Source organism: Lissotriton helveticus, chromosome 9 (assembly GCF_964261635.1).
Source record: "Lissotriton helveticus chromosome 9, aLisHel1.1, whole genome shotgun sequence".
NCBI classification, from domain to species: domain Eukaryota; kingdom Metazoa; phylum Chordata; class Amphibia; order Caudata; family Salamandridae; genus Lissotriton; species Lissotriton helveticus.
Genome location: NC_136070.1, coordinates 97,335,733 through 97,351,841, shown reverse-complemented (window position 1 = coordinate 97,351,841; position 16,109 = coordinate 97,335,733). Strand labels below are relative to the sequence as shown.

Sequence of the window (16,109 nt, the reverse complement as noted above, 5' to 3'; positions counted from 1 at the left end):
CTGTCGTTGCATCAGATTTATCCTCGGCTGCAACAGGGAGACTGACTCTGTGCTATAGACCTACAGGATGCGTACTTCCATGTGCCCGTTGCACACAAACACAGGAAGTTCCTGCGATTGCAAGTCGGCACCAATCATTATCAGTACCAGAACGTTCTCGAAGTGCATGACAGTGGTAGCTGCGCACCTGAGGAAGAACAAGGTGTTTGTCTACCCGTACCTGGACGATTGGTTGATCAAGGCCTCCTCCTTCTCGGAAGCTCAAGCGCACTTCCAGAAGTCGTGCCTTCTCTTGAACAAGCTGGGGTTGCACATCAACATGTCCAAGTCTGTCCCGATTCCGGTCCAGTGCATACAGTACTTGGGAGCCTCCATCAATACGCTGTCAGCAAGCGTGTCTCCTTCGGAGAAGAGACGGTTATCACTCCTTCGGAAGGCTCAGTCTCTTATGACCGCTCCATCTACAACAGTGGGGATGGTGTCTTCTCTACTAGGGTCGATGGCCTCTTGTATCTTCCTCACGCCACACGCATGGCTGCACATGAGACCATTGCAGGAGTGCTTGGAGGATTAGTGGGATCAGAGGACAGGATCTTGGGATGAAAAGATACGACTGTCTCTGCATGCTCTTCAGTCTCTGAAGTGGTGGTGTTCAGCGGAGAATCTCCTCAGAGGGGTTCCCTTCCACAAGGACATTCCCACGCAGACTATCGTGACGGATGCGTCTCTCCACGGCTGGGGGGCGCACTCCGCAGACTTACAGATACAAGGAACGTGGTCCCCGACAGAGTCCACGTATCGCATCAATTTCCTGGAACTCAGAGCTGTTCACTTGGCACTGAAGGCCTTTCATCCGTCCTTCCAGACCAACTCTCTGCTTGTACTGACGGACAATACGACCACGATGTATTACCTCAACAAGCAGGGGGGCTCGAGATCGCGCACTCTGTCACAGGAGGCGCAGGCGATCTGGCGTTGGCTTCTAGCCAGAGGACTGACGATAACGGCGACCCATCACCAGGTGTGTTGAATGTTCAGGCCGACGCACTGAGCAGACTGATTCAGGAAAACCACGAATGGGTCATAAACGACGAAGTACTAGGAGAAGTCTTCGCAAGGTGGGGGACTCCAGACGTAGATCTGTTCGCCACCGCCGAAAACAGCAAATGCTGAGATTTTGCCCCCAGGTACTACCAGCAGAGGACGCTGGGGACTGCGTTATGGATCAACTGGTCGAACAGGTTTCTGTACGCTTTTCCACCCATTCCCCTGATTCCGGCGGTGCTCATCAAGCTGTCCCAGTCCAGGGCACGGATGATCCTTATTGCCCTGGAATGGCCCAGGCAGTGGTGGTTCACGGACCTGCTTCACCGGTCTCTCCTTCCTCACATACGGCTGCCGTGCCGTCCGGACCTTCTCACGAAGTTCGGGGGGCAGATGGTGCACCCCAACCTCTCGTCTTTGAGTTTGGCGGCATGGCTCCTGAGATAGTGCAATATGGCCATTTGAATCTACCAGAAGATTGTATGGACATACTGAAGGAGGCTAAGCGACCTTCCACTAGGACTTCCTATGCTTACAAGTGGAAGAGATTCTGCATCTGGTGCAAGTCCAAGAACTATGATCCAACAACATGTAAGGAAGATGTCATCCTACCGTATCTTCTACATTTGGCGCAGTCTGGCCTTAATTTCCATTCCATTAAGGTTCATCTCGCTGCGCTGACTGCCTACAGGAAATGCCCTTCACAGATCCCTGTGACCAAGGATTTTTTGGAAGGCTTGAAGAAAGTGTTCCCTCCTGTCCGGCTTCCTTCGCCTTCATGGGAATTGAATGTGGTGCTGTCCAGATTGATGAAGGAGCCTTTTGAACCTATTCATAAGGCTTTGTTGCAGCACCTGTCCTGGAAGGCGGCGTTCCTCGTGGCCATCACATCGGCCCGCAGGGTGAGTGAAATTCAGGCGTTATGTTGCCAAGAACCGTATACTGTATTTCATGCTGCTAAGGTTGTTATGCGCACTCACCCTAAATTTCTTCCAAAGGTTATCTCTGATTTCCATGTTAACCAGACCATAACTTACCCTAAGTTTTTTCAGAATCCTTCATCTCCAGCGGAAAGGTCTCTGCATTCTCTGGATGTTAGGAGGGTGTTGAAATTTTATCTGGATAAAACCAAAGATATTCGTAAGTCAGTCCAATTGTTTATCAATTATGGATCAGTCAGGAACAGTCTTGCTACCTCAAAACAGTCCATCTCGAGGTGGATTGTGACCTGTATACAATTGTGTTACCAGAAGGCTAATAAGACCTTAGGGGGTAAACCTAAGGCTCATTCCACCAGGGGCAAAGCTGCCACGACTGCTTTGCTACGTAATGTTCCGATTGCAGAAATCTGCAAGGCGGCCACTTGGAAGTCGGTCCATACCTTTGCTAAGCATTACTGTCTGGACACTGATGCCAGGGCAGACGCTCCGGTTGGCAGGCTTTGCTGCAAAATCTGTTCGCACAGTAGTGGTGTTATTTCTCTTCTCTCCACCGCTGCTTTGGTGTGGGGATGGGCTTGCCATTCTATTCACTAGATTATGACTATACACAGAGATCCCCTACTACAGAAGGAGTAGTTTATGTCCTGTAACTCCAGTTCTGTAGTAGGGGTATCTCTGTTATAGTCATAAGCGCCCGCCCTCCTCCCCGGTGGAGAGCGATATTAATGTAACGAATGCTACAGGTCTGGCGTGTTACGCCTTCAAAAAGAACTGAAAGTATAGAGGACCTGCAGTGCATTCTGGGATACTGTGAAGGTTCTGGAAGGTTCTCTTAAAGGCACAGTATCCTGCTCTGAGCCACATAATGGCAGCCTATGGGGCTTGTCTGCCCACATCTTCCTCTCTATCATTCCAGAGGGTTTTGCTGGTAAAAGCAAGGTTTTTCTCTGTGGAGAAATTTGGACAGGCTGTGCTGTTTGTGGTTTTTTTGGTGGAATTTCTAGTTGAAGTACTGGACAGTGTAGCCTGTGGATATAGGCTGCATTATCTGTCTTTAAATTCTCTCTTAATTATCTGTGCAGTTCTGCATGTTTTTGACAATTTAAGAGATTATTTTTGATTGCTCCGGGGTCCACGCACATGGGCGGGACTATTCACTAGATTATGACTATAACAGAGATACCCCTACTACAGAACTGGAGTTACAGGACAGAAACGACTCCTTTTTCAAGGTGGTATACAAAAAGGATCACTCAATTGTCTTTGCAGCGCCCTGCTGAGTAGCACTATATTGTCACCTTTATCAGCTGGGTGTATAATAATGCTCTTGTCATTGGTTAAGAATTAGATGGCCGCTTTCTGTGTAAGGGAGAGATTGTCTTGTGTGCTATTGTGCTTCATGAACCAAGTTTTCTGTCTGAACCTCATAAGTTGTTTAGTCATAGTATCCTGGAAAACATCAATGTTGTAATGTAGGGTGGTGGGAAGGAGAGTGGAGCGACCTTTGAAATTAGTAGGAGCTGCTTGGTCATATGTTATATCAAGGTTTTCTAGTTTTCTGCGTGTGTGTGTGTAAGTGTATATGTGTGAATATATATATATATATATATATATATATATATATATATATATATTTATAGAGAAATATGTATATCTCAATTTTAAGATTGGTGTGCTCCATCATAGATAAAAAATGTTGGCTGCATCACGCTGTATGTGTGCACATGCGTGGTGGCGTGGAGACCTATGCCCACCACGCATGCATTCACATAACACATTTTTTTTCTTGCACTGATGCTGTTCAGTATGAGTAGAGCAAGATTTCTTTCCGTTTGCTAATGCTAAACCGCATTAACAAAAAAAACATTAGCACAGTGAATTAGTTTGCTTTGTTAATGCTTATTATATTTTCGTGGCATGAGGTTCCTAGTTTATTTGCTGGTTTCCCATCAATTAATTAGTCAATCTAGTCATTCATTTAGTTTGCATGAAGCTGAGTAACAGTTAGCATTCATCTTTCAATTGGAGGCTGAAGTTTATTGAATTTGTGTTTCCCAAGGTGAAGACGATGGCAGAGACCAAACCATGCTTGAAACAAAAGTTTGGGAAGCATTTAACCCACTAACGGATAAACAGATAGACCAGTTCTTGGTAGTAGCACGGTAAGAAATGTTTTCATGTCTGAAATGGGTAATGTTTTAGCAGAAATAATGTGATGTAATTCACATAATGTGAATACATTTTTGTATGAAGCTATAGAGACGTTCATATTCACTATACTGAATGTGGCAGATTGTTCAGTATAACTTATTGGACATCAGTATATGCTAAATCACTAAACCATTTTGGGATGAATCCTAGGCGTAACTAAAACGTGTGCACTTAGAAGAATACAGCATTTGTATGTATGAGCCCGTTTAAAGTATCCTTGGAGTCTGTGGGATTACTTTTGATAGGATCAATACATATCCTTAAGCTCTTATGACACTTTCGGTGTGGGAATCCATGTTTACCAACCAGCTTTTCTCCTGATCAAGAGTAGTTTAGGTGGGTTTTCTGGGGATATCCCCACACATTCTTTTCTCTATGGTACTAGAAAAACCAGGAATAACCCAATAGTGAGCCTCTACGTTAGATGATGGCTGCCTGTGTTTGGTCCCAATCGGTTGATCAGACAGTGTCTTTTGTCAAGGAACTGCTCTGAGTGGATAGGGGAACTAAAGTCTTTCTCCGGGAGAGGAAAGAATCAAGACTAGACCTCACAGAGGATAATTGAGGGCAGAGAAAGAAGGCTGCACGGTTGGGCCTGACTTGGTATTATTGTCAGGTACCCCCCCCTAATTTCACAGAAACAAACCAGAACACTTCACCATGGCAAAGCACCAACTTCAGTGGAAAGAAAAGCACTTCTTTTCAGAAAGCAGGCTGTCATGGCTGTCAGTTACCGTGATGGGAGCAAATTGTGTTGCTGATAACTTCTGCTCTGTTTCTGTATATTTAAGGGGAGGAGAAGGAATGCTGCTATACTACTTACTTGTAAGTTTACATCATGCTGAACATCCTTCAGAACTGAAATCAGCAAATGCAATCCTTTTAGTCAAAATCCTTTGTTTGATCTCCCGCCCTTCCTTTTAACTATCAACTGATTTTACTATTTATAAAAACCTCTTGAACGCCATTGCCAATCCCCAGCTATCTCCTTTTTAGGTCTTGGCTAGCGTAGGCTGCGCATGCGCAGTCTCGCTGGCGAGATCTTATGTCTCAGAGTAGCGATGCTTAAACCCACCCCTCTTCTCCATTGGCTGGCCTCATAAACGGCGGCCAGCCATTAGAGAAGAGGTCTCTGTGACGATCTCTTTTCGCTGTAAGCCCCGTACTTATTGGATTGAGGGGCGTGTTTTTTCGCTTCTTTCTCTAAAGAAAAACACGCCCCCCCAATCCGAGAAGGACGGGGCTTACAGACTCCTGCTGTCCGTGTCTCCTCTGTGCGTCTTCCCCCCGGGGCCTCCTCTCTCTCTCCTCCCTCCTTCTTTATTACGTTATAAAGGTCCACAATACTCGTTAAGTAAAGACGAACCGCTACCTAAACTACAAACTTAAGAAGCAAATTAAAGGAATACAATTAAAGGAATAAAATGAAATGAAGGATACAGAGTGTAGTCTGTGCCTTCTTCACGCTCAGTAAAGTTCCAAAGTTGGTTTTATGGGGCGCACGGTCTCTCTCTGATACCTACAGAATCCTTGCTCGCTCCTGTTGGACTGTGGTGGGTAAGGCGGAGTACTTACCAAGGAGCCGGACAACATGTTTTAAGGGGCTGCGAACAGGTCTAGATGAACAGCGGAAGCCCCATGTTTATCCTCCCTGAGTGACGTCAGAGACCCATAGAGACGAGAGAAAAGAGGAGCGGTACACTTTCAGGCGACTGCTCTGGCCGGGAAAGGGCCTCCCCGCTGGTGCTTTGGTTCCACCTCACCCCATCTCACCTCTTGGTTCCGTTAGTTTCATTCCAGACTATTCGAGGGTCTGGAATAGCAGCAGCCATACGGTCCCCTTCTCCCAGCCCACCTGCCTCTCTACGAAAGTCGCAGCCTCAGCAGAATAGCCCTGGACACCCTGCTTACATTGAGCGCCTCAGCAATTTCATAACTGAAGCCCAACTTTTGCTCACAATACTTAATACGTTCGTAAGAGTTTACTGTTTCACGAAGGAAGAGAACACATGCTCCAGAGTTTGAGTAACTTGTCCAGCATCACAGTTTGCCCAAATTTCCTGGCGCAAAAGATGACCGTATAAACGAATATATCACATTTGTTCACTTGCCGTTACACTTCGGGGAGCATGGCGCACCCCCCTGCAAGAACTACACCCTATTGTGACCCTGAAAATAGGCCAATGTTCTATTTTATGTTCTTTCAATATTTTTTCCAGGCAGCGTTTATTTGGTAATCGCACCCACCCCAAGGTCCAGGAGTTTGGAGGACCAGCCTGACAGAAACTGGCATCCATACTTTTTATATCACATAAGCAGCGCCCTGGAGCCAAACGCTTGCCAGCCTTATACTCTGTTTGAATCCACCAATATACCAGTGATACCCAACTGCAATCAAGGACATCCTGTCTCCATGGATTGTGTAAAGAAGGCCCACGCAGGCCAAGCGTCTCTGATGAATTTGTAATCATTAAAGTAGAACTGATTTACTGCCTACATGAAGAGCTTTGCAGCTAGCACCTTAATCCGTGTGGGTATGTGTGTTGGTGTGTGGCTCTGTGTGTTGGTGTGTGGCTCTTTGTGTTGGTGTTTGGCTCTGTGTGGGAGGCTCTGTGTGTGTGTGGGAGGCTCTGTGTGTGTGTGGGAGGCTCTGTGTGTGTGTGGGAGGTTCTGTGTGTGTGTGGAGGGCTCTGTGTGTGTGTGTGGGGCTCTGTGTGTGTGTGTGTGTGGGGATCTGTGTGTGTGTGTGTGGGGCTGTGTGTGTGTGTGTGGGGCTCTGTGTGTGTGTGGGGGGCTCTGTGTGTGTGTGGGGCTCTGTGTGTGTGGGGCTCTGTGTGTGTGTGTGAGGGTCTGTGTGTGTGGGGCTCTGTGTGTGTGTGTGGGGCTCTGTGTGTGTGTGGGGCTCTGTGTGTGTGTGTGGGGCTCTGTGTGTGTGTGGGGGGCTCTGTGTGTGTGTGGGGGGCTCTGTGTGTGTGGGGCTCTGTGTGTGTGGGGCTCTGTGTGTGTGTGGGGCTCTGTGTGTGTGTGGGGCTCTGTGTGTGTGTGTGGGGCTCTGTGTGTGTGTGTGTGGGGCTCTGTGTGTGTGTGTGTGTGTGTGTGTGGGGCTCTGTGTGTGTGTGTGTGGGGCTCTGTGTGTGTGTGTGTGGGGCTCTGTGTGTGTGTGTGGGGCTGTGTGTGTGTGGGGCTCTGTGTGTGTGTGGGGCTCTGTGTGGGGGGGCTCTGTGTGTGTGTGGGGGGGGCTGTGTGTGTGGGGGGGGGTTCTGTGTGTGTAGGGGGGCTCTGTGTGTGTGGGGGGCTCTGTGTGTGGGGGGGCTCTGTGGGGGTGGGCTCTGTGTGTGTGTGGGGGGGCTCTGTGTGTGTGGGGGGGGGGCTGTGTGTGTTTGTGGGGCTCTGTGTATATGGGGGGGGCTCTGTGTGTGTGGGGGGCTCTGTGTGTGTGGGGGGCTCTGTGTGTGTGTGGGGGCTCTGTGTGTGTCTGGGGGCTCTGTGTGTGTGTGTCTGGGGCTGTGTGTGTGTGTGTCTGGGGCTCTGTGTGTGTGTGTCTGGGGCTCTGTGTGTTTGTGTGGGGGGCTCTGTGTGTATGTGTGGGGGGGCTCTGTGTGTGTGGGGGGCTCTGTGTGTGTGTGTCTGGGGCTCTGTGTGTGTGTCTGGGGCTCTGTGTGTGTGTGTCTTGGACTCTGTGTGTGTGTGTGTCTGGGGGCTCTGTGTGTGTGTGTGGGGGGCTCTGTGTGTGTGTGTCTGGGGCTCTGTGTGTGTGTGTGTGTGTGTCTGGGGCTCTGTGTGTGTGGGGGGCTCTGTGTGTGTGTGGGGGGCTCTGTGTGTGTGTGTGGCTCTGTGTGTGTGTGTGGGGCTCTGTGTGTGTGTGTGTGGGGCTCTGTGTGTGTGTGTGTGGGGCTCTGTGTGTGTGTGTGTGGGGCTCTGTGTGCGCGCGTGTGGGGCTCTGTGTGCGCGCGTGTGGGGCTCTGTGTGCGCGCGTGTGGGGCTCTGTGTGTGCGCGTGTGGGGCTCTGTGTGTGTGTGTGTGGGGGGCTCTGTGTGTGTGTGTGTGGGGGGCTCTGTGTGTGTGTGGGGGGCTCTGTGTGTGTGTGTGGGGGGGGCTCTGTGTGTGTGTGTGGGGGGGCTCTGTGTGTGTGGGGGGCTCTGTGTGTGTGGGGGGCTGTGTGTGTGTGGGGCTCGTGTGTGTGTGTGTGGCTCTGTGTGTGCGTGGGGGGGCTCTGTGTGTGTGGGGGGGGCTCTGTGTGTGGGGGGGCTCTGTGTGTGTGGGGGGCTCTGTGTGTGTGGGGGGCTCTGTGTGTGGGGGGCTCTGTGTGTGTGGGGCTCTGTGTGTGGGGGGGCTCTGTGTGTGTGTGTGTTGGGGCTCTGTGTGTGTGTGGATCTGTGTGTGGTGGGGGCTCTGTGTGTGTTTGGGGGCTCTGTGTGGGGGGCTCTGTGTGGGGGGCTCTGTGTATGTAAGGGGCTCTGTGTGTGTGGGGGGCTCGGTGTGTCTGTGGCTCTGTGTGTGTTTGGGGGCTGTGTGTGTGTGTCTGGGGCTCTGTGTGTGTGTCTGGGGCTCTGTGTGTGTGTCTGGGGCTCTGTGTGTGTGTCTGGGGCTCTGTGTGTGTGTCTGGGGCTCTGTGTGTGTGTCTGGGGCTCTGTGTGTGTGTCTGGGGCTCTGTGTGTGTGTGTGTCTGGGGGCTGTGTCTGTGTGTCTGGGGCTCTGTGTGTGTGTCTGGGGCTCTGTGTGTGTGTCTGGGGCTCTGTGTGTGTTTGGGGGCTGTGTGTGTGTGTCTGGGGCTCTGTGTGTGTGTCTGGGGCTCTGTGTGTGTGTCTGGGGCTCTGTGTGTGTGTCTGGGGCTCTGTGTGTGTGTCTGGGGCTCTGTGTGTGTGTCTGGGGCTCTGTGTGTGTGTCTGGGGCTCTGTGTGTGTGTCTGGGGCTCTGTGTGTGTGTCTGGGGCTCTGTGTGTGTGTCTGGGGCTCTGTGTGTGTGTCTGGGGCTCTGTGTGTGTGTCTGGGGCTTTGTGTGTGTGTCTGGGGCTTTGTGTGTGTGTCTGGGGCTTTGTGTGTAAAGTAAAGTAAAGTCCACATTTGTAAAGCGCACAATCACCCGTAAGGGTCTCTAGGCGCTGGGGGGCCGTCGGGAAGATTAAGCGAGCTATTGCCCAGAGTCACATGGTGCTGGGCTAACCTGCCGCTGGAGCCGGGGATCGAACCGTGGTCCCCAGATTCCAGCGTCAGTCGCCCTAGCCGCGGCGCCACACCTCTCCCACACACAGAGCCCCAGACACACACACAGAGCCCCAGACACACACACAGAGCCCCAGACACACACACAGAGCCCCAGACACACACACAGAGCCCCAGACACACACACAGAGCCCCAGACACACACACACAGCCCCAGACACACACACACAGCCCCAGACACACACACAGAGCCCCAGACACACACACAGAGCCCCAGACACACACATGTGTGTGTCGGGGGCTCTGTGTGTGTGTGTGTCTGGGGCTCTGTGTGTGTGTGTGTCTGGGGCTCTGTGTGTGTGTGTGTCTGGGGCTCTGTGTGTGTGTGTCTGGGGCTCTGTGTGTGTGTCTGGGGCTCTGTGTGTGTGTGTCTGGGGCTCTGTGTGTGTGTGTCTGGGGCTCTGTGTGTGTGTGTCTGGGGCTCTGTGTGTGTGTGTCTGGGGCTCTGTGTGTGTGTGTCTGGGGCTCTGTGTGTGTGTGTCTGGGGCTCTGTGTGTGTGTGTCTGGGGCTCTGTGTGTGTGGGGCTCTGTGTGTGTGTGGGGCTCTGTGTGTGTGGGGGGCTCTGTGTGTGTGTGTGTGGGGCTCTGTGTGTGTGTGTGTGTGGGGCTCTGTGTGTGTGTGTGGGGCTCTGTGTGTGTGTGTGGGGCTCTGTGTGTGTGTGTGGGGCTCTGTGTGTGTGTGTGGGGCTCTGTGTGTGTGTGTCGGGTGCTGTGTGTGTGTGTCGGGTGCTGTGTGTGTGTGGGGCTCTGTGTGTGTGTGGGGCTCTGTGTGTGTCTGGGGGCTCTGTGTGTGTGTGTCTGGGGCTCTGTGTGTGTGTGTCTGGGGCTCTGTGTGTTTGTGTGGGGGGGGGCTCTGTGTGTGGGGGGGCTCTGTGTGTGTGGGGGGCTCTGTGTGTGTGGGGGGCTCTGTGTGTGTGGGGGGCTCTGTGTGTGGGGCTCTGTGTGTGGGGGGGCTCTGTGTGTGTGTGTGTTGGGGCTCTGTGTGTGTGTGGATCTGTGTGTGGTGGGGGCTCTGTGTGTTTGGGGGCTCTGTGTGGGGGGCTCTGTGTGGGGGGCTCTGTGTATGTAAGGGGCTCTGTGTGTGTGGGGGGCTCGGTGTGTCTGTCGCTCTGTGTGTGTCTGGGGGCTGTGTGTGTGTGTCTGTGGCTGTGTGTGTGTGTCTGGGGCTCTGTGTGTGTGTCTGGGGCTCTGTGTGTGTGTCTGGGGCTCTGTGTGTGTGTCTGGGGCTCTGTGTGTGTGTCTGGGGCTCTGTGTGTGTGTCTGGGGCTCTGTGTGTGTGTCTGGGGCTCTGTGTGTGTGTGTGTCTGGGGGCTCTGTGTGTGTGTCTGGGGCTCTGTGTGTGTGTCTGGGGCTCTGTGTGTGTGTCTGGGGCTCTGTGTGTGTGTCTGGGGCTCTGTGTGTGTGTCTGGGGCTCTGTGTGTGTGTCTGGGGCTCTGTGTGTGTGTCTGGGGCTCTGTGTGTGTGTCTGGGGCTCTGTGTGTGTGTCTGGGGCTCTGTGTGTGTGTCTGGGGTTCTGTGTGTGTGTCTGGGGCTGTGTGTGTCTGGGGCTGTGTGTGTGTCTGGGGCTCTGTGTGTGTGTCTGGGGCTCTGTGTGTGTGTCTGGGGCTCTGTGTGTGTGTCTGGGGCTCTGTGTGTGTGTCTGGGGCTTTGTGTGTGTGTCTGGGGCTCTGTGTGTGTGTCTGGGGCTTTGTGTGTGTGTCTGGGGCTCTGTGTGTGTGTCTGGGGCTCTGTGTGTGTGTCTGGGGCTCTGTGTGTGTGTCTGGGGCTTTGTGTGTGTGTCTGGGGCTTTGTGTGTGTGTCTGGGGCTTTGTGTGTGTGTCTGGGGCTTTGTGTGTGTGTCTGGGGCTTTGTGTGTGTGTCTGGGGCTTTGTGTGTGTGTCTGGGGCTTTGTGTGTGTGTCTGGGGCTCTGTGTGTGTGTGTGTCTGGGGCTATGTGTGTGTGTGTGTCTGGGGCTCTGTGTGTGTGTGTGTCTGGGGCTCTGTGTGTGTGTGTGTCTGGGGCTCTGTGTGTGTGTGTCTGGGGCTCTGTGTGTGTGTGTCTGGGGCTCTGTGTGTGTGTGTCTGGGGCTCTGTGTGTGTGTGTCTGGGGCTCTGTGTGTGTGTGTGTCTGGGGCTCTGTGTGTGTGTGTCTGGGGCTCTGTGTGTGTGTGTCTGGGGCTCTGTGTGTGTGTGTCTGGGGCTCTGTGTGTGTGTGTCTGGGGCTCTGTGTGTGTGTGGGGCTCTGTGTGTGTGTGGGGCTCTGTGTGTGTGTGGGGCTCTGTGTGTGTGTGTGTGGGGCTCTGTGTGTGTGTGTGGGGCTCTGTGTGTGTGTGTGTGGGGCTCTGTGTGTGTGTGTGGGGCTCTGTGTGTGTGTGTGGGGCTCTGTGTGTGTGTGTGGGGCTCTGTGTGTGTGTGTGGGGCTCTGTGTGTGTGTGGGGCTCTGTGTGTGTGTGGGGCTCTGTGTGTGTGTGTGGGCTCTGTGTGTGTGGGGGGGCTCTGTGTGTGTGGGGGGGCTCTGTGTGTGTAGGGGGGCTCTGTGTGTGGGGGGGCTCTGTGTGTGGGGGGGCTCTGTGTGTGGGGGTGGGCTCTGTGTGTGTGTGTGGGGGGGCTCTGTGTGTGTGGGGGGCTGTGTGTGTTTGTGGGGCTCTGTGAGTATATGGGGGGCTCTGTGTGTGTGGGGGGCTCTGTGTGTGGGGGGGGCTCTGTGTGTGTGGGGGGCTCTGTGTGTGTGGGGGGCTCTGTGTGTGTCTGGGGGCTCTGTGTGTGTGTGTCTGGGGGCTCTGTGTGTGTGTGTGTCTGGGGCTCTGTGTGTGTGTGTCTGGGGCTCTGTGTGTTTGTGTGGGGGGGGGCTCTGTGTGTGTGTGGGGGGGCTCTGTGTGTGTGGGGGGCTCTGTGTGTGTGTGTCTGGGGCTCTGTGTGTGTGTCTGGGGCTCTGTGTGTGTGTCTGGGGCTCTGTGTGTGTGTCTGGGGCTCTGTGTGTGTGTGTCTTGGACTCTGTGTGTGTGTCTGGGGGCTCTGTGTGTGTGTGTGGGGGGGGGGGGCTCTGTGTGTGTGTGGGGGGGGCTCTGTGTGTGTGTGTGTTTGGGGCTCTGTGTGTGTGTCTGGGGCTCTGTGTGTGTGGGGCTCTGTGTGTGTGTGTGGGGCTCTGTGTGTGTGTGTGGGGCTCTGTGTGTGTGCGCGTGTGGGGCTCTGTGTGTGTGCGCGTGTGGGGCTCTGTGTGTGCGCGTGTGGGGCTCTGTGTGTGCGCGTGTGGGGCTCTGTGTGTGCGCGTGTGGGGCTCTGTGTGTGTGTTTGGGGGCTCTGTGTGGGGGGCTCTGTATGTAAGGGGCTCTGTGTGTGTGGGGGGCTCGGTGTGTCTGTGGCTCTGTGTGTGTCTGGGGGCTGTGTGTGTGTGTCTGGGGCTGTGTGTGTGTGTCTGGGGCTCTGTGTGTGTGTCTGGGGCTCTGTGTGTGTGTCTGGGGCTCTGTGTGTGTGTCTGGGGCTCTGTGTGTGTGTCTGGGGCTCTGTGTGTGTGTCTGGGGCTCTGTGTGTGTGTCTGGGGCTCTGTGTGTGTGTCTGGGGCTTTGTGTGTGTGTCTGGGGCTTTGTGTGTGTGTCTGGGGCTTTGTGTGTGTGTGTGGGGGCTCTGTGTGTGTGTGTGGGGGCTCTGTGTGTGTGTGGGGGGGGCTCTGTGTGGGGGGCTCTGTGTGTGTGGGGGCTCTGTGTGTGTGTGGGGCTCTGTGTGTGCGTGGGGGGGGCTCTGTGTGTGTGGGGGGGGCTCTGTGTGTGTGGGGGGGCTCTGTGTGTGTGGGGGGCTCTGTGTGTGTGGGGGGCTCTGTGTGTGGGGCTCTGTGTGTGGGGGGGCTCTGTGTGTGTGTGTGGGGGGGCTCTCTGTGTGTGTGTGTGGATCTGTGTGTGGTGGGGGCTCTGTGTGTGTGTTTGGGGGCTCTGTGTGGGGGGCTCTGTGTATGTAAGGGGCTCTGTGTGTGGGGGGCTCGGTGTGTCTGTGGCTCTGTGTGTGTCTGGGGGCTGTGTGTGTGTGTCTGGGGCTCTGTGTGTGTGTCTGGGGCTCTGTGTGTGTGTCTGGGGCTTTGTGTGTGTGTCTGGGGCTTTGTGTGTGTGTCTGGGGCTTTGTGTGTGTGTCTGGGGCTTTGTGTGTGTGTCTGGGGCTTTGTATGTGTGTCTGGGGCTTTGTGTGTGTGTCGGGGGCTCTGTGTGTGTGTGTCGGGGGCTCTGTGTGTGTGTGTCGGGGGCTCTGTGTGTGTGTGTCGGGGGCTCTATGTGTGTGTGTCGGGGGCTCTGTGTGTGTGTGTCGGGGGCTCTGTGTGTGTGTGTCGGGGGCTCTGTGTGTGTGTGTCGGGGGCTCTGTGTGTGTGTGTGTCTGGGGCTCTGTGTGTGTGTCTGGGGCTCTGTGTGTGTGTCTGGGGCTCTGTGTGTGTGTCTGGGGCTCTGTGTGTGTGTCTGGGGCTCTGTGTGTGTGTCTGGGGCTCTGTGTGTGTGTCTGGGGCTTTGTGTGTGTGTCTGGGGCTTTGTGTGTGTGTCTGGGGCTCTGTGTGTGTGTGTGGGGGCTCTGTGTGTGTGTGTGTGTGGGGCTCTGTGTGGGGGGCTCTGTGTGTGTGGGGGGCTCTGTGTGTGTGTGGGGCTCTGTGTGTGCGTGGGGGGGGGCTCTGTGTGTGTGGGGGGGGCTCTGTGTGTGGGGGGGCTCTGTGTGTGTGGGGGGCTCTGTGTGTGGGGCTCTGTGTGTGGGGGGGCTCTGTGTGTGTGTGTGTGGGGGGGGCTCTCTGTGTGTGTGTGTGGATCTGTGTGTGGTGGGGGCTCTGTGTGTGTGTTTGGGGGCTCTGTGTGGGGGGCTCTGTGTATGTAAGGGGCTCTGTGTGTGGGGGGCTCGGTGTGTCTGTGGCTCTGTGTGTGTCTGGGGGCTGTGTGTGTGTGTCTGGGGCTCTGTGTGTGTGTCTGGGGCTCTGTGTGTGTGTCTGGGGCTCTGTGTGTGTGTCTGGGGCTCTGTGTGTGTGTCTGGGGCTCTGTGTGTGTGTCTGGGGCTCTGTGTGTGTGTCTGGGGCTCTGTGTGTGTGTCTGGGGCTCTGTGTGTGTGTCTGGGGCTTTGTGTGTGTGTCTGGGGCTTTGTGTGTGTGTCTGGGGCTTTGTATGTGTGTCTTGGGCTTTGTATGTGTGTCTGGGGCTTTGTGTGTGTGTCGGGGGCTCTGTGTGTGTGTGTCGGGGGCTCTGTGTGTGTGTGTCGGGGGCTCTGTGTGTGTGTGTGTCGGGGGCTCTGTGTGTGTGTGTCGGGGGCTCTGTGTGTGTGTGTCTGGGGATCTGTGTGTGTGTCTGGGGCTCTGTGTGTGTGTCTGGGGCTCTGTGTGTGTGTCTGGGGCTCTGTGTGTGTGTCTGGGGCTCTGTGTGTGTGTCTGGGGCTCTGTGTGTGTGTGTCTGGGGCTCTGTGTGTGTGTCTGGGGCTCTGTGTGTGTGTGTCTGGGGCTCTGTGTGTGTGTGTCTGGGGCTCTGTGTGTGTGTGTCTGGGGCTCTGTGTGTGTGTGTCTGGGGCTCTGTGTGTGTGTGTCTGGGGCTCTGTGTGTGTGTGTGTCTGGGGCTCTGTGTGTGTGTGTCGGGCTCTGTGTGTGTGTGTCTGGGGTGCTCTGTGTATGTGTCTGGGGGCTCTGTGTGTGTGTGTCTGGGGGGGCTCTGTGTGTGTGTGTCTGGGGGGCTCTGTGTGTGTGTGTCTGGGGGGCTCTATGTGTGTGTGTCTGGGGGGCTCTGTGTGTGTGTCTGGGGCTCTATGTGTGTGTGTGTCTGGGGCTCTATGTGTGTGTGTCTGGGGCTCTGTGTGTGTGTCTGGGGCTCTGTGTGTGTGTCTGGGGCTCTGTGTGTGTGTGTCTGGGGCTCTGTGTGTGTGTGTCTGGGGCTCTGTGTGTGTGTGTCTGGGGCTCTGTGTGTGTGTGTCTGGGGCTCTGTGTGTGTGTGTCTGGGGGGCTCTGTGTATGTGTGTATGGGGGGCTCTGTGTGTGTGTGTCTGGGGGGCTCTGTGTGTGTGTGTCTGGAGCCGAGTGTGTGGGGCTCTGTGTGTGTGTGGGGCTCTGTGTGTGTGTGTGTGTGGGGCTCTGTGTGTGTGTGTGTGGGGCTCTGTGTGTGTGTGGGGCTCTGTGTGTGTGTGGGGCTCTGTGTGTGTGTGTGGGGCTCTGTGTGTGTGTGTGGGGCTGTGTGTGTGTGGGGGGCTCTGTGTGTGTGGGGGGCTCTGTGTGTGTGGGGGGCTCTGTGTGTGTGGGGGGCTCTGTGTGTGTGTGGGGCTCTGTGTGTGTGGGGGGCTCTGTGTGTGTGTGGGGCTCTGTGTGTGTGGGGGGCTCTTTGTGTACGCGTGTGGGGCTCTGCGTGTGGGGCTCTGTGTGCGTGTGGGGGGGCTGTGTGCGTGTGGGGGGGCTCTGTGTGTGGGGGGGCTCTGTGTGTGTGGGGGGCTCTGTGTGTGTCTGGGGGCTCTGTGTGTGTGTCTGGGGGCTCTGTGTGTGTGTCTGGGGGCTCTGTGTGTGTGTCTGGGGGCTCTGTGTGTGTGTGGGGGCTCTGTGTGTGGGTCTGGGGCTCTGTGTGTGTGTGTCTGGGGCTCTGTGTGTGTGTGTCTGGGGCTCTGTGTGTGTGTGGGGCTCTGTGTGTGTGTGGGGGGCTCTGTGTGTGTGTGTGGGGCTCTGTGTGTGTGGGTGTGTGGGGCTGTGTGTGTGGGTGTGTGGGGCTCTGTGTGTGTGTCTGGG

General features: G+C 54.9%; 1 protein-coding gene across 6 annotated transcripts in view; it reads left to right on the top strand.

Annotated features, from left to right (window-relative positions):
- The window catches only part of MTA1 (metastasis associated 1), a 761,697-nt gene that overhangs the window by 338,302 nt on the left and 407,286 nt on the right, over positions 1–16,109 (top strand). For all 6 annotated transcript variants that reach the window (XM_078659566.1, XM_078659564.1, XM_078659562.1 and 3 more), the window contains exon 7: positions 4,045–4,147. In XM_078659566.1, coding sequence (XP_078515692.1) covers positions 4,045–4,147 — 103 coding nt within the window. The remainder of the gene's footprint in view (positions 1–4,044; positions 4,148–16,109) is intronic.